This window comes from Ustilaginoidea virens, chromosome 3 (genome assembly GCF_000687475.1).
Source record: "Ustilaginoidea virens chromosome 3, complete sequence".
Lineage (NCBI taxonomy): Eukaryota > Fungi > Ascomycota > Sordariomycetes > Hypocreales > Clavicipitaceae > Ustilaginoidea > Ustilaginoidea virens.
Genome location: NC_057318.1, coordinates 468,584 through 493,713, shown reverse-complemented (window position 1 = coordinate 493,713; position 25,130 = coordinate 468,584). Strand labels below are relative to the sequence as shown.

General features: G+C 52.5%; 10 protein-coding genes across 10 annotated transcripts; 5 read left to right on the top strand and 5 right to left on the bottom strand.

Moving 5' to 3' along the window:
- Window positions 1-6,897: 6,897 nt before the first annotated feature.
- Window positions 6,898-8,109, top strand: UV8b_03440 (uncharacterized protein; the record flags this gene model as incomplete). Its single annotated transcript, XM_043140938.1, has 2 exons — window positions 6,898-7,866; window positions 7,963-8,109. The coding sequence occupies 2 exons, from the start codon at window positions 6,898-6,900 to the stop codon at window positions 8,107-8,109; spliced, it is 1,116 nt and encodes a 371-aa protein (XP_042996872.1).
- Window positions 8,110-10,715: 2,606 nt separating this feature from the next.
- On the top strand, window positions 10,716-11,937 carry UV8b_03439 (uncharacterized protein; the record flags this gene model as incomplete). Its single annotated transcript, XM_043140937.1, has 3 exons — window positions 10,716-10,829; window positions 10,886-11,668; window positions 11,749-11,937. The coding sequence occupies 3 exons, from the start codon at window positions 10,716-10,718 to the stop codon at window positions 11,935-11,937; spliced, it is 1,086 nt and encodes a 361-aa protein (XP_042996871.1).
- Window positions 11,938-12,292: 355 nt separating this feature from the next.
- UV8b_03438 (uncharacterized protein) lies at window positions 12,293-13,416 on the bottom strand (the record flags this gene model as incomplete). The annotated part of the gene is made up of 2 exons (XM_043140936.1): window positions 12,293-13,180; window positions 13,285-13,416. 2 exons carry the CDS (start codon window positions 13,414-13,416, stop codon window positions 12,293-12,295), a joined length of 1,020 nt encoding a protein of 339 aa, XP_042996870.1.
- A 380-nt stretch (window positions 13,417-13,796) lies between these two features.
- On the bottom strand, window positions 13,797-14,880 carry UV8b_03437 (uncharacterized protein; the record flags this gene model as incomplete). Its single annotated transcript, XM_043140935.1, has 2 exons — window positions 13,797-13,898; window positions 13,972-14,880. 2 exons carry the CDS (start codon window positions 14,878-14,880, stop codon window positions 13,797-13,799), a joined length of 1,011 nt encoding a protein of 336 aa, XP_042996869.1.
- Window positions 14,881-15,530: 650 nt separating this feature from the next.
- On the bottom strand, window positions 15,531-16,556 carry UV8b_03436 (uncharacterized protein; the record flags this gene model as incomplete). Its single annotated transcript, XM_043140934.1, has 1 exon — window positions 15,531-16,556. One exon carries the CDS (start codon window positions 16,554-16,556, stop codon window positions 15,531-15,533), a length of 1,026 nt encoding a protein of 341 aa, XP_042996868.1.
- A 2,321-nt stretch (window positions 16,557-18,877) lies between these two features.
- On the bottom strand, window positions 18,878-19,165 carry UV8b_03435 (uncharacterized protein; the record flags this gene model as incomplete). The annotated part of the gene is made up of 1 exon (XM_043140933.1): window positions 18,878-19,165. One exon carries the CDS (start codon window positions 19,163-19,165, stop codon window positions 18,878-18,880), a length of 288 nt encoding a protein of 95 aa, XP_042996867.1.
- Window positions 19,166-20,568: 1,403 nt separating this feature from the next.
- On the top strand, window positions 20,569-20,943 carry UV8b_03434 (uncharacterized protein; the record flags this gene model as incomplete). The annotated part of the gene is made up of 1 exon (XM_043140932.1): window positions 20,569-20,943. The coding sequence occupies one exon, from the start codon at window positions 20,569-20,571 to the stop codon at window positions 20,941-20,943; it is 375 nt and encodes a 124-aa protein (XP_042996866.1).
- Window positions 20,944-21,116: 173 nt separating this feature from the next.
- UV8b_03433 (uncharacterized protein) lies at window positions 21,117-21,696 on the bottom strand (the record flags this gene model as incomplete). Its single annotated transcript, XM_043140931.1, has 2 exons — window positions 21,117-21,510; window positions 21,659-21,696. The coding sequence occupies 2 exons, from the start codon at window positions 21,694-21,696 to the stop codon at window positions 21,117-21,119; spliced, it is 432 nt and encodes a 143-aa protein (XP_042996865.1).
- Window positions 21,697-21,844: 148 nt separating this feature from the next.
- Window positions 21,845-22,237, top strand: UV8b_03432 (uncharacterized protein; the record flags this gene model as incomplete). The annotated part of the gene is made up of 1 exon (XM_043140930.1): window positions 21,845-22,237. One exon carries the CDS (start codon window positions 21,845-21,847, stop codon window positions 22,235-22,237), a length of 393 nt encoding a protein of 130 aa, XP_042996864.1.
- Window positions 22,238-23,440: 1,203 nt separating this feature from the next.
- On the top strand, window positions 23,441-24,809 carry UV8b_03431 (uncharacterized protein; the record flags this gene model as incomplete). The annotated part of the gene is made up of 3 exons (XM_043140929.1): window positions 23,441-23,644; window positions 23,745-24,453; window positions 24,589-24,809. 3 exons carry the CDS (start codon window positions 23,441-23,443, stop codon window positions 24,807-24,809), a joined length of 1,134 nt encoding a protein of 377 aa, XP_042996863.1.
- Between the last annotated feature and the right edge of the window lie 321 nt (window positions 24,810-25,130).

The window sequence follows — 25,130 nt, the reverse complement described above, 5'->3', positions numbered from 1 at the left end:
ATGCCTCGCACCCACCCTAATCCCCTATAGAGATCGATACTTTTGCCTAATAGCTTACAACCTAACTATAGGCTATTACTAATATTACTGCGCCTAAGAGAGGAACTAAACCGCTAGGAAGGGCCTTATAGTAGACCTAGGAAGTATAATCGGCTATAATAGCAGCCCGTAAAGCTATAAGGAATTAGAGAAAAGACCATATTAGCCTCAACTAATTAATAGCATAAAGAGCAGAGACAAACCAAACTAAGGTTATCCAATAGGAAAGGCGCTAGATATAAAGAGAAGCCGTTAATAAGGCTATAATAAAAAACGCAGACTTATAGTCCTTAGAGAAATAGGCCTAGATATATAGCAGACTCCCCCTAGAATTAAGAGAAATCCCTATACTTCTCTAAGGCGAAAGAGCCTAAATATAAAAAGCAAAAATATATTCCTCTAAAGTAGAAGTATTAGCAGAAAGATTCTTCCTAATATTAATAGCCACCCTTAATAATATCCTAGACCTGCGATTCCCCTACCTTACTAACGCAATATTCGCCCCTAAAGACGAATTCTCTAAAGTAGATATCTATAATGCCCTCTAATATATAGCCAGCTAGAAAACACTAGGCCCCAATAGTATACCAGCGGGATTCCTTAAAGCCTATAGAGAACCGGTTCTTCAAGCCTTAATAATACTCCTTAACGCTATATATAGAACTAATTACTACCTAATATAGTTCTAAGAAGCTAAAGTTATAGTATTAAGAAAACCTAGTAAAATACCTAAGGAATACTAAAGAGTAGGAGCCTAGCGCCTAATATCCCTTTTAAACCTCTTTAGTAAAATCTTTAAAGCTATAATAGCAAAGAGATTAATAATAATCGCAAAAGAATAGAAATTACTACTAGATATACAAATAGGCAATAGAGCAAATAGATCAATAGATATAGCGCTATATACCCTAGTAGAAGTAGTTAAGGCCACCTAATAGCATAAAGGAATAGTATCGCTACTATAATTAGATATCTCTATAGCATTCGATATTATTAACTATACTAAACTTACGCACCTCCTCCTTTAAAGTAGCGCCCCCTAATAGATAATAGCCTAGGTCTAAGGCTTTACTATATTGCATTTAGCTAAAATCTTCTTTAAAGGCTAACCTACCTAAAGATTCCTAATTATAGCAGGAGTGCCTTAAGGCTCCCCGATCTCTCTAATCCTTTTCCTCTTTTATATCGCACCCCTATACTATAGACTCAAAGTAGTAGATAACTTACTAACCTTAGGATTTGCAGATAATACTAATATAATCGCATACGGCAAAATAATACGGGATATAGTCGTAACCCTCTCGAAAGTATAAAAGATCTACGAAAAATAATCGGCAGAGGCCAGACTAAAATTCAACCTAGCAAAAAGCAAGCTAATATACTTTACTAAATAGTACTAACCAGATACTATAATAATACAACTCAGCAATACAACTATCTAGCCTATATAATACGCCTGATTCCTTAGAGTAGAGATCAATTGTAAACTTAGCTAGACTAACTATAGGGCCCAAATAGTAAAGAAGCTAAAAAGGCAGAAGCTCGCCTTTATCGCTCTAGCGGCCTCTATATAGGGATATTAGTTCTATAAAGCCTAATTACTATATATATAGGTTATTAGAACTATAATCGCCTTTAGCGCTAGAATCTAGCATACTCCTATTAAGCCGGGAGAAGTAGCAAGAGGTATTATATATAATCTAGCCGCTAAATAGTCGAAGTGCCTCTATATAGTTATAAGAGCCTACCGAGTAATACCTAATGTAATTATAGAAACCGAAGCAATAGTCCCCCTACTCGACCTCTACCTTAACCTAGCCCGATAATGATTCCTTATTAAAACCTAAGAAAGTAGTATAACCGATCTTATCTCTAATATATATACTATTATCTAGACTTAGCTACAATAAAGACCTACCTATAGATAAGGGCGACCGACTAAGAATAAAATACTAAATTATATAGCCTTTAAAGATTCGATTCTACTCTAAGATAATAAACTATCCCCTATTTACTCCCTAACTCTTAAATAGATAAAGAGATAGTAATTAAAGTAATAACTCGCCTAAGTATAATACCCGCTAAAGAACCGCCCTACTGCTAAATATACCCCTAACTTTACCTCTGCAAAGAAGATACTAGATTTCTATAAAAACCTCTATAAATATAAGTCCTCCCTCTTTACCTAACTTAGAACGGAAAAAATAGGCCTCAATAAGTTCCTATATAAGATAAAGGTCCTATCTATCCGCTACCTATATTACTAATATAATCCCGATATAGAAAATATCGAATATATAATCCTAGAATATAGTAACTATTTTAGAAACCCTCCCCTCTATATCTAAAACTGCCCCATACTAAATAAGTATAATATTACCTAAGCATTCGAAAATAAAGACTTAGCTAAGCAGGTTATTAAATAGGTCCTTAATACCCACCGGCTCAAATAATTCACCCTAGCTATTATACTTACTGCCTATATAGACTTCGGCTCTAATAATAACCCGATACGATTACACCCCAACCCCAGACTATATATATATATATAAATAATTATAGATAAAGATATGATTAATTATATAAATAGGGGAAGAACGTTCTTTTTATATAAGCTATCTATACGGTCGATAGACTTAGACCCCTAATCTTCCTAGTATCCTTAACCCCTTAGACCCCTATTTACTCTATACTACCTTCTTTATTACTATAGCTATTATTAGGGGCCACCTTTATTTTCCCTTTTCCCTTCCCCTTCCCCCCTAGGGAAGGGGAGACTATAGATCTTAAACGCGTCTTTCATTTAACCTTAACGGCTAAACCTAGCGTTCCTTTTATAGGCGACTTTATCGTCTTTAACCCCTCCCTCTTCCTCTTAAAGGGGGAGGGGGCAAGGGTATTAGTATAGGGACGAGGAAAGGATAGCAATAGAACTATTAACTTAGCTTGCTTAGGCTATACTAACTAAATAGTAGGCAGGGGAGGCTTCAATAGTAGTATAGCTGGCGCTCTAGAGGCAGATACTATTAACTAAGACTCCGCTTAGGACTTTATAAACTTTAAAAATGCAACCGCTTACTATAATTTATTAGAAGATAGTATTATAGGAGTCTCAGACTATATTGGCGAGACCCCCTTGCTGCGAGGTGGTTCCTTTATAGCAGTAGGCCTAAAAGCAGGCTTATTATCGATATCTAATGTAATAATAGAACTAATAGGGCTTCTATCGCCGGCAGTAGTAGTAGGAGGCTAAGTTCCTTTGACCGACGAGAGAGGCTAAGGCTTGCCACTATAGGCGCGCTCTAAAGCTAAAACCCCTTTCTTAATAAGCCTAAGGAAGTCGGCTAATAATAAGATTAAGACTATAGGCACTATTACTTATATTATAATAGTAGAGTCGTTTTAACCCTTTTAAGGCACTAAGGTAACTAGCGCAATAGACCGATATATAGCCTGCTAAGCCTTATGGTAATCGTCTTCGTCTACCTACTAAAATTAACTATAAAGTTAAGGGATACCGGCAAACTAATATACTTACTTCCTACTTGTAAGTATAGGCCTTCTATAATATAAGCATACTCTCTACTGGTTTGCGGTTTATAGTATTACGCACTAGGATATAATAAGGCTTCCGCTTCGAAGTATAAGCGAAATAGGCACCCCCGAGCCTTACCTACTATTAGAAAAAGATAGATAACGATTAAAGAGAACCTTTTACCTTATTAGTTATAATAACGAGCGGCTATATTAGCACCGCGGCATACGCAGGGATAATATAGCTATTTTCAAGCTAGGCTAGGACCTAACTTTAAAATAGTAGGCATATCGAAGAACAAAAGATATATAAAAACTACTATAGCGTAATTAAAGCAGAGAAGTAAAGGAAAATTCTTAGTAATTTTCAATAAGGAATAAAAAGGGAAGAGGAAAGGAATTAAAAAGATAGGGCAGGTAAGGGAGACTTTATACTACTATATGCCTATACTAGATCACTCGACCGTCCGCTAGCTACCCCAACCTATATCAGACAAAGCTAATAACAATAAAACGCACGACTTACTGCGATACCGCCGCCCACCCAATACTAACGTTACTGCCGCCTCCTATACCCAATAATATTGACTATATCGGTTCCGATTTATACCCACCCTAGAGCCTAACTAATGCCCAAAAACCAATAACTAATAACCACTAAGGCAAATCACCGCGCCTATCGAGGCGCGCCTACTATCCACACTTTCCCAGCCCTACAGCCAGACCTAGTCTCGCGCGACAGGACACCTCCTCGCAACGCATAGTAAACCCCCTTCAATTCCGAAGGGATACTATTGACTACAAACAGTATATAGGTTTTCCTTCCGGCACTCAGGTTTCCTATATAGATTAGGCATAGAGGTACTAGCACTAGGCTAGATGGGGGCTTATCCCCCCCCTAGATAGCTTAGCTAGTGTAATATATATATATATATATATATTAAAGCACTACTATCGAGCATAATATAAAACTTCAAAAGACCTAAATTATCTAGGTAAGTTCCTATAGAAAGGATAGATATTATAAATACCTTATCTTCCTTTTCTTTTTCTATTAATCTATTTTCTTCTTTATTATTATTATTATTACTTTTGCTTTTGCCTTTACCTTTATATTTATCTTAAAAGGCCTTAAATGCATCTTATACCTCTTTAGATTCCTTTTTTATCTTTTTATATATAGCTTCCTAGCTTTTCTTATTAATCCTATCTTTTAAGTGGTTTAGAGCTATCGATAGAGTCAATATCTAATAATTCTTATAATAAGGCCCCTTTACTATATAGGGCTTACTATAGTATTTATAGGTCTTTTTCTCTACCGAAAATAAAGCCGAAGCATTACTAAAAGCGGCTTATAATAAAAGTTTAGTATCATTAATTACAAATGCTATATAACTACTGCTAACCTTCTCCTTTTCTTCTAGCTCCTATTTCTACTATATATTTTTAATAGTTATTAGAAAATCGAGATATTTATTCTATTCCTATGCCTTTACTATTCGATTAAGGATTTTATCCTTAAAGGCAGGATACTTTTAATAAAGAGCTTCTACTAGCTATTTAGTAGGCGTATTCCTATTAATAAGGATCGAGTCTATTCATACTAGTTGCTTATACAATATAGAGATTTCGTTAAACTATTCCTCTATATTATATCTTCCGAGGTTATATCGCATTGCCTGCTTAAATTTTTCTTTAAGGTATTCCTAAATAATAAGCTAAACTAGTCGCATACGTTTTATTAGGCATTAAATTTTTCCTCGAATGCTCCAATCGCCTGCCACTAATATCTTATAGCTAAGGCTTAACGTTAATTCAAACTACGCCATATATACTTAAAGATTTCGACTAAATATTATATAATAGTCATTTTGAAAGTTATACTAAATATTAGCTTATTTCATCCATTCTGCAGTAGTAATACCACCAGGGTATTATATCGGCTTAAAGTAGTAGTTTTCTTTAATATTTTCGACTTACTATGGCCGGATTATTCTTATTCTCACTATTAGTGCTACCGATAATACCTTAGCTGCCGATACAGCTCTAGTATTTACAGAAGGGGCACGATCTATAGCTTCTATTAATAAATCGGCTATTACTGCCGATATAGGTATTAATGCTAATGCCTATATGGAATAGATAGATTCATCTAATTCCTACACCGGCAGAAGAGGCATATTTAGTATCGTCGAACCCTTAAGATCAATAAATATCTAAATATCATCCTCTAAAGCATGCTTTTAAATATAATTATACCAGATATCCCAATTATATTGGGACATTAGCTTGACTGCTAGTTTAGAGCTATTATTAGTAATAATACCCATTTTTGCTAATAACGATATTCAGGGCACGAATTAATCTAACGAAAATAGCGGTTAAGATATCGGTTGGTTAATTTTAAAGGAAATATCGCTATTTTCCTCCTAAATAGCCTCCTTTTTAATTAACGAGGCTATATAAGTATATTAGCAATAAGGCTTTTGACGGATTCAATAGGGAACCCAGAGCTTGCTTAAATAGGATCCGGAAAATAGTAGCTTTTACAGCAAAATAAAAATAACAGTTAATCTTAAGGCTAGGCCATAAGGTAAGGGATAAGAATAAGGTTTTTTATTATGATATTTACGCAATTGCTACCATATCAGAATGCATAGGGAAAATGCGATAATGCTTGATTGAAGGAACCAAGTCCCCTCTAAGAGACTTATATTCCCAGCTATTTATAGTGGGATAGGGGGTACCCCTAAGGGCTTACTGATCCAGGGGGAACTCTGCACATCCTACCTCGGACATGATAGATATCCATATTACAGACAGCCAATTTCCCTCCGACAAATTTCCATTAGATCGGATCTTCCGGAAATCGAAGACGTCAATCGAAGACATCCTCCAGGGGCTTGAGACTTGCCGGGGATCCGGATGAACTAATTTGCCGATGCGCATTTAGCTTTTTGCCCCCGCTGACGCAGCCCGGAGTCAAGAGGCCAATTGGCCCGTCCCACCAGTTGTACCAGGTACCTGCGGACTGAGGCAAAACGTGGTCAGTTCAGTTGTCGCATTGAAGGTGTTGGAACAGGTGCTTAGCTTCCGATACCGACGCTTGCAGCAACGTCTAGCTTTATTATCTTGTTGAACTTTGCACCTCCAACGGTCTATTCGAGACGAACACTCTACTTCCCCGGTATTCCCATCCGCTGATGACTGCTTGATGACAGACGCTCCTGTTCAAAAGCAAAACCCTGCGTTCATTGCGCCTTGAGCGCTGGTCCATCAAGCCTCCCAGCTTCAACCCCTCTGCCAAACTGACACAGCTTCACAATGCGACAAGGCATCTTGAGCACCGTTTTCGTCGCTGCCGCTGCCGCTGCCGCTGCCGCCACTGTCGAAAAGCAGTCCACTTCGACGACTTCGCAGGCGCCAGCATGTACCGCAACGGCGTCCTCTGGCACCGGGGGCTTCTTCGACTTGCGACCTGACATGGCGCATCCGGCAGAGAAGGGGAAGCCGCTCAAGTCCGGCCTCTCGAAGGACTACCGAGCCAGAGGCTACGACTATGGCAAGAATTTTACTCTCAACATTTGCGGAGCGGTCGTGGATCCAGTGACGGATGTGATGGGAGTTCCAAAGAGCTCCTGGGCCAACGTCAGCGCTTACTATATATCGCGTGGAAGCATTTATTCAATAGGGTTTGTTGATTCTCAGCCCCGACTCCACAGCCTTTTTGAGCGCTTACCAATGTTCGCCTATAGCTCGGAATCCATGGATCTGGTCAGTCGCGGCAACGTAAGGATGCTACAGTACACAGACGGGTCCCCATGCGGAGGAGGTACCAAATCCTCAAAGAGCAGCCGAGAAGCGTCATCTCTTACTTCCAGGCACGACGACGGAGGTAAGGAGTTGGCTTTGAGCAGCCGCGGCCCTACGGTAGAGAATCTGGAAAGAGCCGACAACGGCAAGGAGAACACCACGAAACGCAAGTCGACCACGATTTCTTTTCTTTGCGATCGAGACCCGGGCAACTCCCGCGCGACAATATCATTCGTAGGCGTATCGCCGGACGAGTGCTCATACTTCTTCGAGGCACGGTCCATTCATGCTTGCGCTCACGCGGAGCCACACAAACCGGGCAGTGTTGGGCCCGGAACCGTCTTTAGCATCATTCTCCTGGTCGCCATCCTCGTGTATGTGCTTGGCGGTGTCTTTTACAACCGAACCGTGGCCAATGCTCGTGGCTGGCGACAGCTGCCAAATTATAGTTTGTGGGCAGGCATCTGGCGTTTTTTCAGCGTGAGTGCTCCATTGACCCAGCGGGAAAACCAGAAGAAAAAGAAGGAAGAAAGAAATAGAAAAACCCGGCACGAGCGTTCGTCTGACCATCAATAGGAAACGTTTGTTGCTCTGGCTTCCTCTTGCCTGAGATGTCTTCCGGGCAGACGAGGCTACAGCCATTTAAATGCAAATCCGAGACATAGGAATTCCGACGCTGAAAATCGCCTCATCGACCAGCTTGACGAGGAGTGGGACGACTGAACCTGTCACGCTGCGGACGGGGCTGCGTCGTCTTTCGTGGCGCTTTGCCAACCTAATTTTTGTATTTTTCTCTCTTCCTTTTCTTTTTCCTTCTTATTCTGGTAAAAGGCCTACCGCGACGGAGCATTTTTGGCGTTTTGGAACGGGACAAAAGCCCAACTTGGGGGTTGCAGACTTGGGGACTGTGGACTGGGGCGATGCGAAAACCGCGCCCGTACTAACGAATCATTATCCACTGGGCGAAATACAGCATTTGATATTGGGCAATATGGCTTGCATGACAATCTGAACTAACCCGGAAAGTATGGAGGCATGCTTTCCTACATCACAGCTTTATGCCGAGCCAAGGGTCTCTCTCATTCAGGCTGGATGGAAGGGTAAATCGTGGCAGCATTCGCAATTTCGCCGGTATATGACTAACCCCAACAAAATCGGAGCATACATCTCTTGGCCTCCAAATCAGGAATCTTGCATCTGCTCTTTCTACACAACATGATGGGTGCGTCCATTCTTTGGGGCAGACCCAGGCGGGTCGACCGGGGGGGGCTATGCAGCAGGCTGCTGAGAGCTTCGACCAGCTCCTGAATCGGGCGATTCACAGCATCGCGCTGCCGTTTTCTGGAGAGTGCGGGTACGTGGCAAACAACAACATGCCGGGTTCTCTTGCGTGCATGAAAAAGTCGGATGGCAGTCCTGTCTCGTCCGTCTCCGGGGCCAAATCGGCAATAACATGTGGCCCTGGAGAGGCTGCTCACCACGACTAGTCAGATGAAAAATACGACATCAGGACCCCGTTTGAGCCCGCGATGGACTGGGCGCCGCATCAGATTTGCCCGGCATGTCCTTGTACCACAAACACATGACTTGCATGGCACCAAAACGTCGAAGCCGTCCCCGAAACGGGACGTTGACGACCTGCAATTCCTAATGAGACGTCGATATGAACAGACTTGGGAGTCTATCCGTGCACTGTATTTGGCCGTCGACCCGTCAGTCCGGTACTGGAGACACACCATATGCTGCGTAACCGGCAGTGCCGGATCACCCAACCCTGCCCCTTGTTTTCTGCAGTTTCATCAGACGCTGCCTTCTACGCCGCAACAAGCGTTTGCTCTGGCTCTCTTTTGCTCTTTTGGTCACATAAAGAACTTGTGGGCACTGCCAGGGGATGGATGGTCCGGGCCCCTACCTCCCCTGACTCTTTACCTGCCGCGCGAAGTCGACCGAAAGCTCCCTGGGCGAACCTGTTGATTGATAGCTTGGCGCGTATAGTTGGTTACCGAGACGCTGGTCCGGAATCGATCTCCTGCAGGCGATATGTGACTAGATCTTGCCGTCTGATGTGAGACTTGGGTGTGCAGCGGTGCATGGGGCAAGTGGCTTGGTCCAGTCCACGTCTGTGTTCTGCGGACCGCTTCTTTGGGTAAAAGTGCTTTCCAAAACAGCAATTCCTGAGTCTCTAACTTTTTTCTCCCGAGAGGCCGTCAGGCATGCTTAGAGGTTGTCACAGGGTTGACATGTTCCGCGCCGTCAGTGAACCTTGTCTCAACTCCAGCTTGACAAGACAGCTTCAGCGTACAAACCTCCGTCTTGAACAGCACGAACGTTTCCCCCCGATTCTCAGAACAGCTCTTGACAGATATATATACGCCGCGGATCAAAGCTCACCCCCCACAGGAAACAGGGCACCCCTGCACCCATTTCCCGAATTGGGTGTCATCCCTACCCGCATCGACACACGTAGGGACTCTCTGCCGACCACCACCTCTCAACGGCCACCGGCGAGACGCACAGTTCCCACAATCACACTACGTTCTGAGAATCCCCCGCCTCTGAGGCTTGCCCTGCTGTCTCGGACATGATGTGGTGACGACTGGTTCGGCCTGAGGAGTGTCAGAATAGGGCCAATTGACAATAGCTGGCTGGGGCCAAAACAATGATGGAGCGGACGTATTATCAGAGAAAGGGATGCTCTTTGACCCTTTGCCGGGCATTTACTTTCCATCTTCTTCACGACCGCCTGCACAGGACATGAATAGGGACAAGCGTGGCGGCCAACTTCAGATTCACTTCACCCTGCCGGAGCAGCCAAGCGATGCCGGTTTTGACAGTGTCGAATCCATTTTTAGGGCTTGACGGTCCGGCGACCTTGATATCCAGGTGGCCGTATCTAAAGATGCAATTGATTTTTAAATCAGGAATTGCTATTTTAGAAATACCTTCCCGTGCGGATGCTTGTTTACTTGGAACCCTGGCAGACACCAGGCCACGGATCAACACGCCCCCCCTTCTCTCTCTCCCTTCCCCTACAATCTATCTTTTACTTCCAGCTCCTGCATTGACCAGCTATTTCCATTCCTTTTTGCTTCTTGGTGATCCGCAATGGCTCCTTGGGCGGCGTCTTTATAAAGTCTACCTCTTTGTCTTTATCAGTTTTGCCAGATTTGATACAATCTTTCCAACCGGTGTCGTACCCACACACCCTCCGTTCAAGCTTCGTACTGCCAACAGGCCACCTGATAGTCTTTTCGCTATTCGAGCTACAGGGCGCAAAGCTCAAGAAGGAGGGCTTTTCTGTGCTCTTTCTTCTTGCTGTCCATATCATAATGAACCCATATATCCCGTATATCGCTACGTCTGATGAGCCATGCCGGTCGATGTATACCCAGCTGCATCAAGTCGGGTCCATGGACTGCTTCTTTGACTCAAATTCTCTAATGGTATGAGAAAGTGCACGACGGCCATGCGCAAGTCACTGCTGACATTGTGGTCAAAGACAGGAAGTGACTTGGACACGGCATATCAGCCCGACCCGGGATGTTCGCTCCTACCGATGTTCAACGCATCCGCCCTGGAAGAATGCATGTGGTACCATGATTCGCCTTCCAGTGCGTCAAGTTTCAGTGAACTCGTCTACTCGGGAGCAGACTTTTACGGATTCGAGGGCGACGGCGATATCCCTGCAACCGGCCCTCAACTGCTTGCTGGGGAAGCAAGCCATGCATCCGATTTCGAGACTCCCCTGGACTCTCAGCATTTTGACATGTTTACTCCGCCGGACTTGGCCATTGAGCCCCGCAAGCTAGAGCTCGATAGCGGCTTTGGCGCGACGGAGTGCCTCGAACCGGACCTGCTGTCCGGCGTCAACTCGCCCCCGGCACCAGAGGCCTACTGCACGCAAGCACGGAGCGCCGAGGACCAAGCCTGGCAAGAGGTCGGGCCCAACGAGGAGGAAGCCCCGCCCCGCGAAGGAGGCGAGCCCGACCAACGGCTCTGCAAAAGGCGGCTGAGGCTCGTCCCCACGGAGAGCCGTGCGAAAAGACGGGCGGCAAAGCCACGCAAAGGCTACCACCGCTCCCTCACGGCCACGGACGGCCCCGACAGCCGCAAACTCGAAGACAGGATCCTGCTGGAAGCCCGGGCGCAGAACATGACGTACAAAGAGATCCTGGACAAGTACAACTTTGCGGTGACGGAGTCGACCCTGCGCGGGCGCTACCGCGCCATCACCAAGGACAGCGCCGAGCGGCCCCGGAGCCCGCAGTGGACCGAGAGTGACGTATGGCCCCCAATGTCCTGTCCCACCAAGCGGCTGTGTCGGCTGTGTGTGTTTGCTGACGGGGTTTCTGCATCGGACAGGTCGGCTTGCTCCTGCAGGCGGTGCCGCTCTTCCGCCGACGGTCGGGAAGGTCGCGCGTGTACTGGAAGGGCGTGTCGGACTACATCTCCACCAACGGGGGGTCGCGGAGCTTTGGCTTCTCGACTTGCCATCGGAAGTATCTCGAGGTGACGGGCGGGTTGGGGACAGCCGTGAGCCGATGCGAATAGGAGGGGTTTTTTCGGGAATTGAGTTTTAACAGGCGCGTATTTCTATTCCATCCATCCATGGTGCCGTGTATAAAAGGGAAACAGCAAGGCGAACATTGACAAGGGGGGGGATGTCGGAGCGGGATGTCGGAGCGGGATATGGGAGCGCCGGGAAAAACAACCGTTGGATGGGAGCAAGGGACAAAACAAACCAAAAGCAGAGGCACGATTGCCAGATCCTGGGTACTTGATAATGAGGACAAAGGGAGGCGGGGGCCAAGGAGTTGCAAAGAGAAGAAAAAGAAAAAAGAAAAAAAAAAAAAAAAAACACACACACACACACACACACATGGGCTTACAGGTAGACCAAATCAACTCAGCCGTTTCCACTGTCGCGCGCTACGCCAACCCCCCTCAACACGCGGCCCAGCCTCGCCGGCTCGTGCCTCAGAGCGTCCCACTCCAGCTCATTCTTCACCAGCGCCGTGCCGGCCAGCAGGGTGCCGTTCAGGGCCAGCCTGCCGGCCTCGCTCCCGTCGTCCGCCAGCACGGCGCCGCCGTCCGCCAGCCTGGGACACAGCGCCAGCGTCTTGCTCGTCATGGCCAAGTTGTAGCTGATGCGCGAGGGCCCGCGGGCCGGCGCCTCCGCCTCCGCCTCCGCCTCCGCCGCGCCCTCGACCTGGACCTGCCCCCTCTGCTGCGCCTCGACGGCCCCGCACGCCCTGCGATACAGGCGCACGTAGGCGTCGTGCAGCTCCGCCGCCGGCATGCCCAGACGGATCGGCTCCGAGAAGACGGCAAACGGGGCGGCGCGCAGGTCCGGCCGGTCGGCGAGGACGGTCCACGCGTCGTCGTCGTCGCCGCCGCCGCCCAGGCCGTGCCGCATGGCGGCCACGGGCAGCAGCTGGATATGCCGGTGGGGCTGGCTGGCGCCCGAGTGCTCGCCGCAGTTGAAGAAGGCGAAGAGGCCGCCGGCGTCGTCGTCGTTGTCGTGGTGCGCGTAGGCCTCGACGCAGGCGAGGGCGCACTCGAGGTCCGCGGGCTCCAGGACGTGCGTCTGCGGCTCGAAGCGCGTGGTGGCGAGGATGAAGTGCTCCGGCACGATGGCGAACTTGTTCAGCACGAGGTAGTGCGACGGGCCGAGGGCGGCCAGGTACAGCGACGGCGGGGGGCGGGCAAACGGGTCGTCGGCGCGGGCTGCGGCATCGGACGTGGGGGCGGCCTTGGGCTTGGCGGCGAGGGACGGCGCGAAGCGAAGCTGGAACTTTGGGGGGGGGGGGGGGGGGGGCAACATGTGAGCAAAGACTGGAAACTTGGGCGCTGTCGCGAGGACGGCCCCGGGGGGTCGGGGAGGGTTGAGGGCGTTACGGGGATGGATCCGACGGGGACGAGGGCGACGCGGCTCGGGAAGTAGTGCAGGGACCCAGCCGCGCGGGCTTGGGCAAACGCGCGTTTGACGAGGTCGGGGAGATGGGCCGGGGGCTGGATTGCGCGAGCCATGGCGGGCTCTGGTCGCGTGGCCGCGGACGTCTGTTGACTTTGTTGTCTTTTGAGTGTGACATGATTTGCTGGTGGGAAGACGGTTGGCTGTTCTTGGCAGAGGTGCCTGTCTGTCTCCACACCGAAACAGCTGCCATATCCATGTTGCAACAACGAATGGCGAGTTTGGCACAGAGATTTTTCGATTATTCTCTTTTTATTTTGAAAAAAAAAAATAAATTGTTGCGAGGAAAAGAATTTACTACTGCCTGCCGGGCAGTCATGGTCTGTCATGGCAACGTCCCGGCATCGGCTGACTGCCAGCAGCTCCTCCTCCGGAAGTCAAATCAACATGCTTTCTACTGTACAGTCACCCCAGCTTCGTCACCCCGTTCGCAGGACTATATCCCAGGCATCCCCAGTATGCTCCTTACGGCAGGCACAAAGCGAGGGACAATGTAGACAATGTACACCCCCAGGAGAGCAGTCAGCAGTCCCGTCAGCTGTAGATTCGTTAGCCATCTCTCACGCCGCCCCCCCTCCCCGGCTTGTTTGCCCGGCACACCACCGACGTACCTTTTCAAACCACGTGTGGAAGTAAATGCCCGTCATCAACAGCATCCACAGGTTCAACCCGGCAACAGCCGACGCAGTCTTGCCGCCAACGCCCAGCGAGTGCTGACCCCGGCTGTGGCCGGCACCCGGGTCGGCCTCGACATTGGCGCTCTTCACGGCTCCGTCGGCCATGACGACGCATCTCTCCTCGACCGACGCCGCGTGCCACCGGCCGACCGCCCAGCCCAGTTCCTGCATCAGAAATGCCGTTCCGAGAACAAGCAGGAACACGTGCCCCGAGATGTCGTGCCCGCCTCTCCACTTGCCGCCAGCTGCCTTACAGGCCACAGCCGTCAAGACATCCGCGACATCAGCGTCGTCAGGGCCGCCCGCGCCGAGCTTTTGCTCCACCAGGTCGCACTTTCCCCCGGTCCACTGGAACCCGCGGTCGATCACGGGCGGGCCGAAGCACCATTGCGTGACGAGGAACCACCAGCCCGTCACGGCCGCCCAACGCAGGATACCTCGAAGTCGCCTTGGGTTGACGTCCAGCCAGCTGACGCCGCCGCTGGGGTGGGTCAGGAGGAAGAAGTAGAACGCAAACGTGGTCCACCCCCAGCCGCGCTTGACGAAGAAGACGTTGAAGACGTTGGACTTGCGAGCAAAGTAGCTCGGGGCCGCGTCGGCATCCTGCGGGTGCGACTGGGTGATTGGATCGTAGGGAGCGGAGCGGGTTTGTGGAGAAACGACGGAAAAAATGGTCCCAAAGAGGAGGATGGCGGGGAACAGCAAGAGAACGAGTCTCTCCATCGGGGTCGGCAGGTACGGCGGGTTGCGCGGTCGCGACGGGCTTTCTGCTGGATCGTCGGTGTCCTCCATTGCGTTGGAATGCCTGGCGCCCAGATTGGCGCTGCGCCGGGTCGTGATCATGAGCGCGATGAGGGTGAGGAACAAGGGCGAGTCGGAGGTGGCTTTCTTATGGCGAGCTCATGGAATGTGGAGCAGGATCAAGTCGCGAAAGTGAGCAGCGGCGCGTGCAGGGAAGACGAGGGTTTTTCCTCTGTCATCCGCGACTTGACAAGTGGGAAGTGGATATTGGGAAGTTGGAGGTTGGAGGTTGAAAGTTGGAAGTTGAAAGTCAGTGACGTATGTCGGCGCGAGGATGGACAGCAAGGCCGTGCTCTGTTCTGTGCCCTGTGGCTAGGGCGGCGAACGCCACACCGACCTGTTGACGGCCTGCAAGGTGGCGCCGCTCATGGAACGTTCTAGTCTTTCCATATCATCATCATCATCACCATCACCATCACCATCATCATCATCAAGCCTTTCGTGTTTCCGCCCCGCCTCATCAGGATATCTGATGCTGCCGATTGCGAATAGCTACTACTTTTCCCTGAGGAATCTACAACGACAGATAATATGCAGAGCCGCATCACAATCAGCACACCTCGGCCACCGTCCACGCGGAAAGAAAAGACGATTAAAAAAACAAAAAAAAGAGCAAAAAAAAAAAAAAGCTCAGTCGAGCGGTAGAGTCCCCCTTTGCCCGCAGAGTCTCGGCTGGGCTTCGGTGCCAACTGCTAGCAGTTTGTTTGGTTAAGTAGACCGAGTTGCCACGGCAGAGTGTTGTAGTTGCCGAAATCTTTGCTGTGAGGCAGGCCCTGGTACAGGTACTGCATCCCGCAAGGGTCAATGCTCAGAGTCTCGTCAACGCGGCTGCGGACAACCTCTCCATGGCTGACGCTCAAGCTCCACGGCGGCTTGGTCGGATACTGGACGTTGCTGTGGCGGGCAAACGGGTTCGCTTCCGTGTCCGCCAGCCGCTTCCACGGCGAGGACAGCGTCTCGGCCGTCCACGACCTGAAGTAGCGGTTGCCGTCTCTGCCAACAGCCTCGACGATGAGCAAGTAGGATCCCCCAACGTTGTACACGTTGCATGCCTCGAACAGGGCCATTTTCTCGTCCCTGAGCACAATCACGGGCTCGCTCATGCCGCTGGGGAAGTCGGAGATGGACGTCTTGGCGCAGTACAGGTGGCCGTTGTCGTCGCACGAGAACAGGTAGCAGTACTCGCCGTCGCAAATCACCCAAAAGTCCAGCCACGACCCGTTGCCCTTGTTGCTCCGGACGGTGGCTGGCGTGCCTGCGTAGAAGGAGCGCGGGGCAGACCATCCGCTAGGGTCGCCGATGTCCGCGTTGGTAGAGAAGGTCGGGCCCGCGCTCTGGTAGACGAGGTACCAGAGCTTGTGAGGCCGGTGGTACAAGACTTCCGGGGCGGCCCGGTATCCTCGCCCGATGCGGGTCCGCTCCAGGTAGTGGAACTTTGCGTTCTTGGCGCTCGCAAAGTCGGTGAAGCTGAGGTACACGAGGTTGAAGTTTGACGACGTCGGCGCGCTGGCGAAGACGTGATAGCGGCCCTGGTAGTACACGATGGAGGGATCTTTGATGGCGCGAACGCCGTGGCCGTCGTCGCGCGGGCCGATGATTGGACCGCTGGATGTCCAGGAGAAGGAGCTTGGCAGGGAGGCTTGGGAGCCCGAGTCGACGGGGGAAAGAGCAATGACATGGGCGGCGACTGCGCCGAGCCAGGCCAGCGAGAGCAGCATGGCTATGGCTGATGCTCCAAGTTGGTGCCCCAAGCTGGTGCTCCAAGTTGGTGCTCCAAGTTGGTGCTCCGAGCCTGGTTGAGGAAGCGTGCAAAGGCGACGCGTGCGAGTGCCACGGCAGAAACAAGCAAGCCCCGGTTCTGTTTGCTCGCCAGACCAGACCAGACCGGACCGGACCGGACCAGACCAAGACGGGGGCGTGCCTTTTAAACGTTTTGTCGAGACGACCGCACTGCTGATGAGACGGCCCAACACTTGCCGGGTCTATAATGCCTTGCTGCGGGAATAACCACGGCCATTGCTCTCCGTGATGCGATTCATCAAGCTCCAGAATGCGCCTTCCAGAGGCCGCGGCATAGTCATGGGCAGGGCTATGCCAGGCTGCGATGTTTCGTTTTGGGGAACCCAGTGTCAGCCCGAAACGGGGACGGCGTGCATAGTACAAGCCGAACCAGCCGCAGGGGGAGGAACTGTCAAACGGCAGCAGGCCGAATTAGTAAACCTCTCGGCTGGCTGTTGGCCGGTTTGCTTGTTTGCATGTTTGTCGGATGGTTGCGTTCTTGACGCCGGCCCAGAAACACTGCGCCTCGAGGGTCTAATCAACCCTAAACAGAACCGCCGCATGACGACAGGTTATTTACCCTTGACCTCCTTCAGCGGTAGAGCCCCATTGCTTCGAGACGAGTGCGCCCCCCCCGGGCTCTGCTTCCATGGTCACCTGCCACGGCATATAGCCGGGTTTCAACGCACTCGCGTCGTTGTCATCAAAAGGGTGATGAATGATGCCAAAGTACGAGACGAGTTGGCTGGCCACCGACGCAAACCTCGTCCCGGCACTGGGGATCCAGCGCCCGAGGTTCATCTTTCGAACAAGACGTTTACATGGTCCTTGGGGGCGGGGAAACTACTTTGGCATCGTCGTGTCGATCGAGTGCCAGGGTGGTCGATCTGGCGAGAGGTTTGACATTTTTGAGAGCTGAGAGTGCCCCGAGTTGCTGCCGGCTTGGCTGTGATTGTGATGCATGTGGGCGGTGGATTCGACAAGCGGCTGCCCTGCCGGCCCTTTTTGACTGCCTTGTCTGAAAATGCCATGGCTCGGTCAAGATTGCCCAGGGCTCGGGAACATGGGCACGTCAACACGCGCCCCCCCCCCCCTTGGCTTATGTTTGAAACGCCGCCGGTTGTCATGCGCGCGACGACGACGACGAAACCGACATAGCCAACGTTTGCCACTCGACTCATGCGTGGGGCAGGCAAGGAGAACGGCGCAGGTTCGGCAAGCCAGAGCCTTCCCCTTGGGGAGCCCGTCCCGTCCACTTCGGCGTCGACGTCGACGCCCGCCTCGGCACAGGCGAGCAGCAGCCCGTTCCCAGCGGCACGCTTCCGGCCCGCCGCCGGGTTTCACGCCCGGCTTCATGGGAGCAAAACCCCCCCCGCCCTGCCATGCCAAGGCCGACTCCCATCTAGTGGTCCAGGAATGCCCAGCTTCATCAGCCTGTCCCCCCTTCCCCGATGCTGAAACGTGCAGGCCAGCCTAGCCCGCCTTTGTCCAAAACTAACCGAGGCTCCTCGCGTTCAAACTGAGTTTGCTCGTCGGCGCTCCGTCAGTAATCGGCGCGGTGCGTATTCCCAAAACTTTCGAAAAAAAAATTCCGCGCGTTCAAACTGAGTTTGTTTCCGCCTCTGTTGGTAATCGGCCGCGGCAGCGTATTCCCAGTCTCTTTGCAACGAAGAGGAAAAGGGGTGGCGGCGTGAGAGCAAAATCTCCATTGCCCCCTTTGCTGGGATCGGGATGCTGGCCCCCTATGGTGGCGGCGTGCGTGCCCACCGCGACGTCGAGGTGACTGCTCGGGCCTTTCCGCAAGCACCCGGACCCCCAATGGCTGCATCCCGTCGTCGGCAGATTGCTGTCTCGGGACGAGGCCCTAGCCCCCCTCGGAGTTGTCTCCTTGAAGAGTTGGCCGCTGGCATTTGCGCCCGAGTCGGAAGCGGAGGCCCTCGACCCGGCCGTTGCGTTTTCCGTCAAACTGTTCCCTTTCCCCCCAGCAAGCAAGGTCCTTCTTTTTTTGTTTTTTTGTTTTTTTTTCCTCTTTTCTTCTTGGGCGTCGCGTGCCAAACGTGGACGGGCAGCCGTTGAGCGGCACAGAGCGCACGCTCGTCTATTACGGTTTATCGCTCGTGTTGAGATTTGCCAGGGTGCAGCTGAGGCGCCTGCCGAGGCACGAAGCGCAATCCCTGCCCAGCTGAGCACAGCCTAGTCCTCGACATTAGCCGGAGTTTGCTCTTACTGTGCGAGCTGCCCTGCCTGGCGCAGGATGCATTTATGCGGCAACCTGTCCCTTCGGGGGGCAAGATGCCGCTTCGAGGGCGGCTTTCCATCTTTTGCAGACGTTCTGCTGAGACCCCGTTGTTGTTGTTGTTGTTGTTGTAGGTGCAGTCTCGGGCACCTTGTGAGATGGACTGCCCACACGTTTTGCTTTCAACAAGGCAATACCTGCGACGGCACGGCAGCTGGTCTGGTCGTGCAGGTTGTCTTTGGAATTCAGACGCCGCTCAGCTGTGGCAGCACCGTCGACACGGGACTTCCCGAAGCCCAAAATACCGCGCATGGTTCTTGGCCATCAAAGGACAAGATTCAAGGCACGGCATGGCGATGCCAGTCCGGCGCCGAGGTTACTCCAAGAACGCCCCAAGATGGCCAACAGGTGCGAGTCTTTTGCGCAGACAACTCGGGTCTCGTCCGCACGGCCCGGTAGCCGCGCTGCGGTCGTCCACAGACGTGGCCGGCCGTGTCTGTCTGGACAGCGTGGCAAGCCGGGACGGGACACCCAGCTATTCCGCGCGGCGCTGCTCACATACAGAGGCAAAAGTACATCTCCAAGGAGGAATCGCTGCCGGCCTGCCTTTGCTGTTACGCACCCAGGACTCCTGCTAATCGTTGCCACGGCCAGATCGCGAATCGCAAGGGGCTTCTTGCCCGACTCGACCTGCGTTCGGCCCTGCCGCACACCGGCGCAGATAGATGCTCTAGATCGCTTTGCCACGCACTGTTTCCGAACCATGTCCCTGGGGTGCTCTAGAACTCGGACCGCGTACAAGACACAGTCAGCAGCAGCATGACCGAGGATTCTGCAGGCCAATCAATCTTGACGCAGGCTCTGCCTGGGTGTTGGGCCGGCAGTCTGCCGTGGCGCTTTGAAAACGGTTCGACAAGGGCCAAAGAATAAAAAAAAAGGGACAAACAGATGGATTTCGCGCGAACGAGTGTTCAACTGGGCGCAGGCACTATAAGGCTGTGATCCAAGTAAGTGCGCCTGGTGCACTCGAGTACGCCTCGAGATACATGACTTATGAATTAAGTGGTGACAAGAGCTTATACAATCGATAGATACCCTTTCTATCAGCGCAATACTACTTTTGTTAATAAGGCTCTATTTATTATGCAGAGAGTACGGAGTACGGAGCACGCCAAATTCGAAAGACTGCGCTAAACACTGGCTGGCGTCCTGCCGATGCGCGCCAATTTGGCGCACTTTCTTGGCAACTATTCCTTTTACAGGGCATATAAGCGGCCCCTGCTAGCGCGATAGATCGTGAACAGGGCTGGGTTTAACAGGATTTATAGTCTTCTGGGACGCTTCTATAAGATTGTGCTGTAAGCCCTTACTAATTCTGGTAAAGCGCCAGGAATTATGCCGAGTGCGCCGATTTTGCGCGCCAGGCGCACTTACTTGGATCACGGCCTAAAGCCTGAGACGTTTACTAAGTAAGTGGCTAGCATGGTGCGACAAGCGTTAGTAAAAACTGGAATAGCCGACGCCAAATGATTACGCTGCATCACGCTGCATCACGCTGCATCACGCTGCATCCAAGCGAAGCGTCCAAGCTGCCACGACAACCAAAGGCATCGATACACTATATATGGCTAACCCACTTCAACCATGCTCCCCCGAGGCCTATATCCGCTCCAATCACCATTGTCTATCTAGTCCAGTCTTCCGCCTCTGCCAAGATGAAGGCCGATATTCTTGTCGCCGCAGCCCTTGCGAGCCTCGCTGTCGCCGCGCCTGCTTCCACTCTATTTCGGCGTGACCCTCTGTTGGAATTATCCGCCAATTCTTTGCCTGACAAGGCAGCCAGGGAGGTGTACAAGAGCAACGTGTGGACCTTTTGGCGAGCCTTTTTGCCCGGAGCCCGCCGGCTTCCCGTCATGGTCCACGAGTACGCCGCGAGGTTGCAGGACATAATAAATCGAGGAGAAGACGAACTGGCCTCGGACATTATACTTGACCTGGCCAACTCTGCCAACAGCAAGGAGTATCCGGTCTCCAAGGAGCAACTGGATTTATTTCTGGAGACGCTCTCTCAGCAGATGGATTGGAGGTGAGAGAGAAGGCGGGGGGGGGGGGGGGGGGGGGGGGTTTAACGGGGGAAACTCGAGGGCTGTTGCGATTGGTTCCTACAAGGGGCGTTTGCGGTTCGGTTCGGAGCGGCGTCTGTATGGATTCACCGGGGGGGGGGGGGGGGGGGCATGCGCAAAGCCAGTCATAGTAACAAAGGTTATTTGGGAACAATGGCGTTCGCCACGAAGCGAGCTGCGCCGGCGACGTGTTGGGCGGGCAAGGCCCAGCCATGTCGGCACAGGGGACCGAAGCGGAAGCGGCGACGGCGAGGTGCTGGCCGGGCACCCACGGCTGGCCTGGCCGGGGACCGGTGCTTTGGCTGGACGGCACGAAACACGGCTTTCCACTCGAGCGTGACGGGCATCGTAGGATCAGGCGCGGTGTTTGGACGTGAGAGCATCAGGCGACGCTGCAGTTTACTTGTTGCCAACCGAAAGGCGCGGGAACCGCGACATGTCGCATAGCGCAGCTTGTACAGCTTTACGCTTCGGAATCGCGCCGTCGTGGCATGGACGTCGTCGCCGCCAAAAACGGCCAAGCTAATGCGAGCTCTGACACACCCGAGGGTCGTATTGGTGCGCGTAAATGACCTCTCCGCCGCCAAAGGCTATCCATCCAAGGGCGAGCTTAATTCGCCCCCGAGGCCCTCCTATTCGTGCGCGCAACTAACTCCCCGCCGCGAATTCCAATTCCTCTCACAGAACGCGCATCGGAGACCCCCAGAGCGAAAGGTTCATGTCCCGCCGGAGCCCCCCCCCCCCCTCTCTCCCCGGAGCAAAGGGCATATATAGCCATCCCAATCCAACCGTGACCGTGACCACGGCTACGGTCCGCGCCTACCTTGGCCTCCAACAGACTCCTTTGTCCAGTCTCCCCAAACCAAAGATGAAGCCCATGATTCTCATCGCCGCAGCCTTTGGCCTCGCCACAGCAGCGCCCGTCTCCACCCTGTATAAGCGAATGCCGGTCGACAACCTTTTACGTTTATCCATGGCTTCTTTTCCCGACCAGGCAGTCAGGGACACGTACGCGAGCGACGTATCGTCCAAGTGGCGATTGTATCCTTTGGCTCGGCTTGAGTGGATGGCTCTCCTGTATGGCATCAAGTTGCTGGACTACGTAAATAAAGGGCAAGACGAAACGGCCTCGAACATTGTGCTTACTCTTTCCGAATCTGGCAACGACGAGAAGTATCCCGTCACAAAGGACGACATGAACTCGTTTCTGGACAAGGTTTCCGACATGATAGCGCAGGAGCAAGCAAAGTCTTTGCCGTAGGGAAAGACGGGGGGAAAGGGGGCTCTGTTGTGTGTTACGATGCCATGCCAGGCGATTTGCGAAGGGGCGGTTTGCTACGGAGCAGGTGTTTTGGGTACCCGCGGGGGAAAAAAACAAAAAAAAAACGAAAAAAAAGAAAAAAAAAAAAAAAAAAAAGAGGACATGGCACCAAGTGCATGGGTAGTAAAATGGATGGGTTGAGAACCGTGACGTTTTCATCTTTGACCGCGCTGCGACGTGACGTGTTGACGCAAGCCCAGCCGTGTCGGCGCAGGGGCCGAACGGGGAGACGGCCGAGTGCGGGCCTCGGACCGGGACCAACGAGAGGGCCGCGGTGACAGCGAGGAATTCTGCACGGTAGAGCGGTGGCACTGCATGGCTGCCTATGTCCTTGTAGCTTTTCGTGCGCTCGCCGCCACCCGTCTCACCCAACACATACGCTCAGTGTGGGTGTCACGTGAGAGACAGTCACGTGACACACGGCCTGGCTCTGAGCTCCACCGGAGGTCCCCGCGGCAGCCAATGGCAGTGGCGCCACCAAAGCCCAGCAGCAAGTCTCATCCGCTTTGATCATCTTGCTCTGCTTCCTCTGCTTCACCTCCTTAACGTCACCTACTTCAACTTGAATGCGGCTCGGCCCGGCTCCCTTCCCGTCACTACCACCCGACGATACTCGGGGCTTCCAGGCTCGCCAGCTTGTGGCTGTCCGTCGCCCGCCCAACCACACCGTCTCGCTCGACAGAATCCCCCCCCCAAAGGTGGTTGGTGCTCTCGCGCTCGACCGCTCCTCCTCGCCACCGTCTTGTCTTGCCCCCCCGCTCCCCGCCCTGCTGTCGCGCCAACACGTCGAGTCGGTGTCGTAGACATGGCATACTGCGCCGTCTCACTGGACGCTCGGCCGAAGCCCCTTCCTTTCCTCACCCGCGCTGGCAAACTGAGGAACCCGGCCGAGGGTCGCGCGTGGTCGAAAATGACCCCAACATGATGTTAAAAAACCACGCGAGACGGCCCCCCCAACACACGGTCCCTGTCCTGCGTCTTGCCCAGCATCGCCCCTGGCGTATATATTCGTGCCGGCGGTTGCTTGCGCCAGCTCTGACCCCTCTGCAAACTGTCTTCCCATCCCCGCGTTTGCGTCGACTCGGCTCCGTTCCTCGCCAAACACCAGTCCCTACAAGCCAAGGGCTCCCGTCGCACCAAGCCATGAAGCTCGCGTTGGCGCTGTGTCTGGCCTCGGCGGCCGTGGCCTCGGCCATGTCCTGCGAGGATATGACGGTCCCCGTGTCCATCAGCGCTCGCAACGGCGTCTTCAACCTGCCGCCTCCCGCGTCCGAAATTGACGTCACCAACCTCTTCCTCGGCCTCAGCCGGCCGGGCAACAACCAGACTGCCGACCTCCTCCAGGGTGTACGTCTGCCAAGCGCTGCCTCCCCCACCCCCATCGCAGCAGGCTCATCTCCCATCACAGATAAACCCATCCTGACCGTTGACCTCGCGCGTCCAACAGTACGAGACCGTATCGGGCAGCTACCGACTCGCCGCCACCTACTGCCAGCCCGACGACGGCCCCGGCCACACGCTGCAGATCCTCACGCACGGCGTCGGCTTCGACCGGAGCTACTGGCACTTCCCCTTCAACGACTACAACTACAGCTACGTCGCCGAGGCCGTCGCCGCGGGCTACTCGACGCTCTCGTGGGACCGTCTCGGCATCGGCCGCTCGTCCCACGGCGGCCCCGTCAACGAGATCCAGCTCTTCCTCGAGGTGGCCGCCCTCGAGGCCCTCACCCGGCTGGCCCGCAACGGGTCCCTCTGGGACGAGCCGCGCCGCTTCAACAGGACCGTCCACCTGGGCCACTCGTTTGGCTCCGCCATGACCTACAGCCTGTCGGCCATGCGTCCCGACGTGACCGACGCCATCGTCCTCACCGGCTTCAGCCAGGTTCCCCAGTTCATGCCCTACTTTGCGCTGGGGGGGCACTTCTCACCCGTAAAGAACATTGACCTGCTGGCCCGCCACTACGCCGAGGGGTACATTGCGCCCAAGGACAGCATCGGCGTCCACATCAACTTCTTCGGGCCCGGCGACTTTGACCCCGAGATTCTCGACGCCGCCACCAAGACTGGCCAGCCCGCCGCCGTGGGCGAGCTGCTGACCGTCGGCTCTACCCCTGCGACGAGCAATTTTGCCGGCCCCGTCATGATCATCACAGGAGGTACGTCCTCTCCTCTCCCTCTTTTTCACCTTTTTTACTTATTTCCTTTTTTTTTTCTCTTTCTTTCTTTCTTTCTTTCTTTCTTTCTTTCTTTCTTTCCTTCGCTTCAAGTACCCCCATGTTGACGCCCCTCAGACGGCGACGTCCCCTTTTGCGGCGGCAACTGCATGAACACGGCGGCCATTCACGGCTCCTCGCCCAACCTGATCGACTACTCGCGGAAGAGCTTCAAGAGTGCCTCCGTCTTCAAAGCCACCATTGTCCCCGGCGCCGGCCACAACCTCAACTACGCCTACTCCGCCCACCAGACGTACCGCTCCATCCTTGACTTTATCGACGCGAATACCCGTCGCTGAGGCGAGGGGGGCATCACGCATCACGGGGGGCTTGGGGTTATTCTGTTTGTGTGTACATACAGGGAGCAAGGGCACGTGTGGCACAGTTGTGAAACTGGTGGGGATGGAGATAAGGCTCTTATGAGGGATCCCGGGTTTCTACTTTATTACATGTCGTATGACCATCATTACATGTCGTATTATTACATGTCGTATCCATTATGTTGGGGCGTTTTAAATCGCTCTCTTGGGGTCGCATACCACGTAGCTATAAAGCTTTTGCCTACAAATCTTGTTTCGTTCTTTTATTTATTCTGGGTGTTTTTTTTTTTTTTTTTGCTA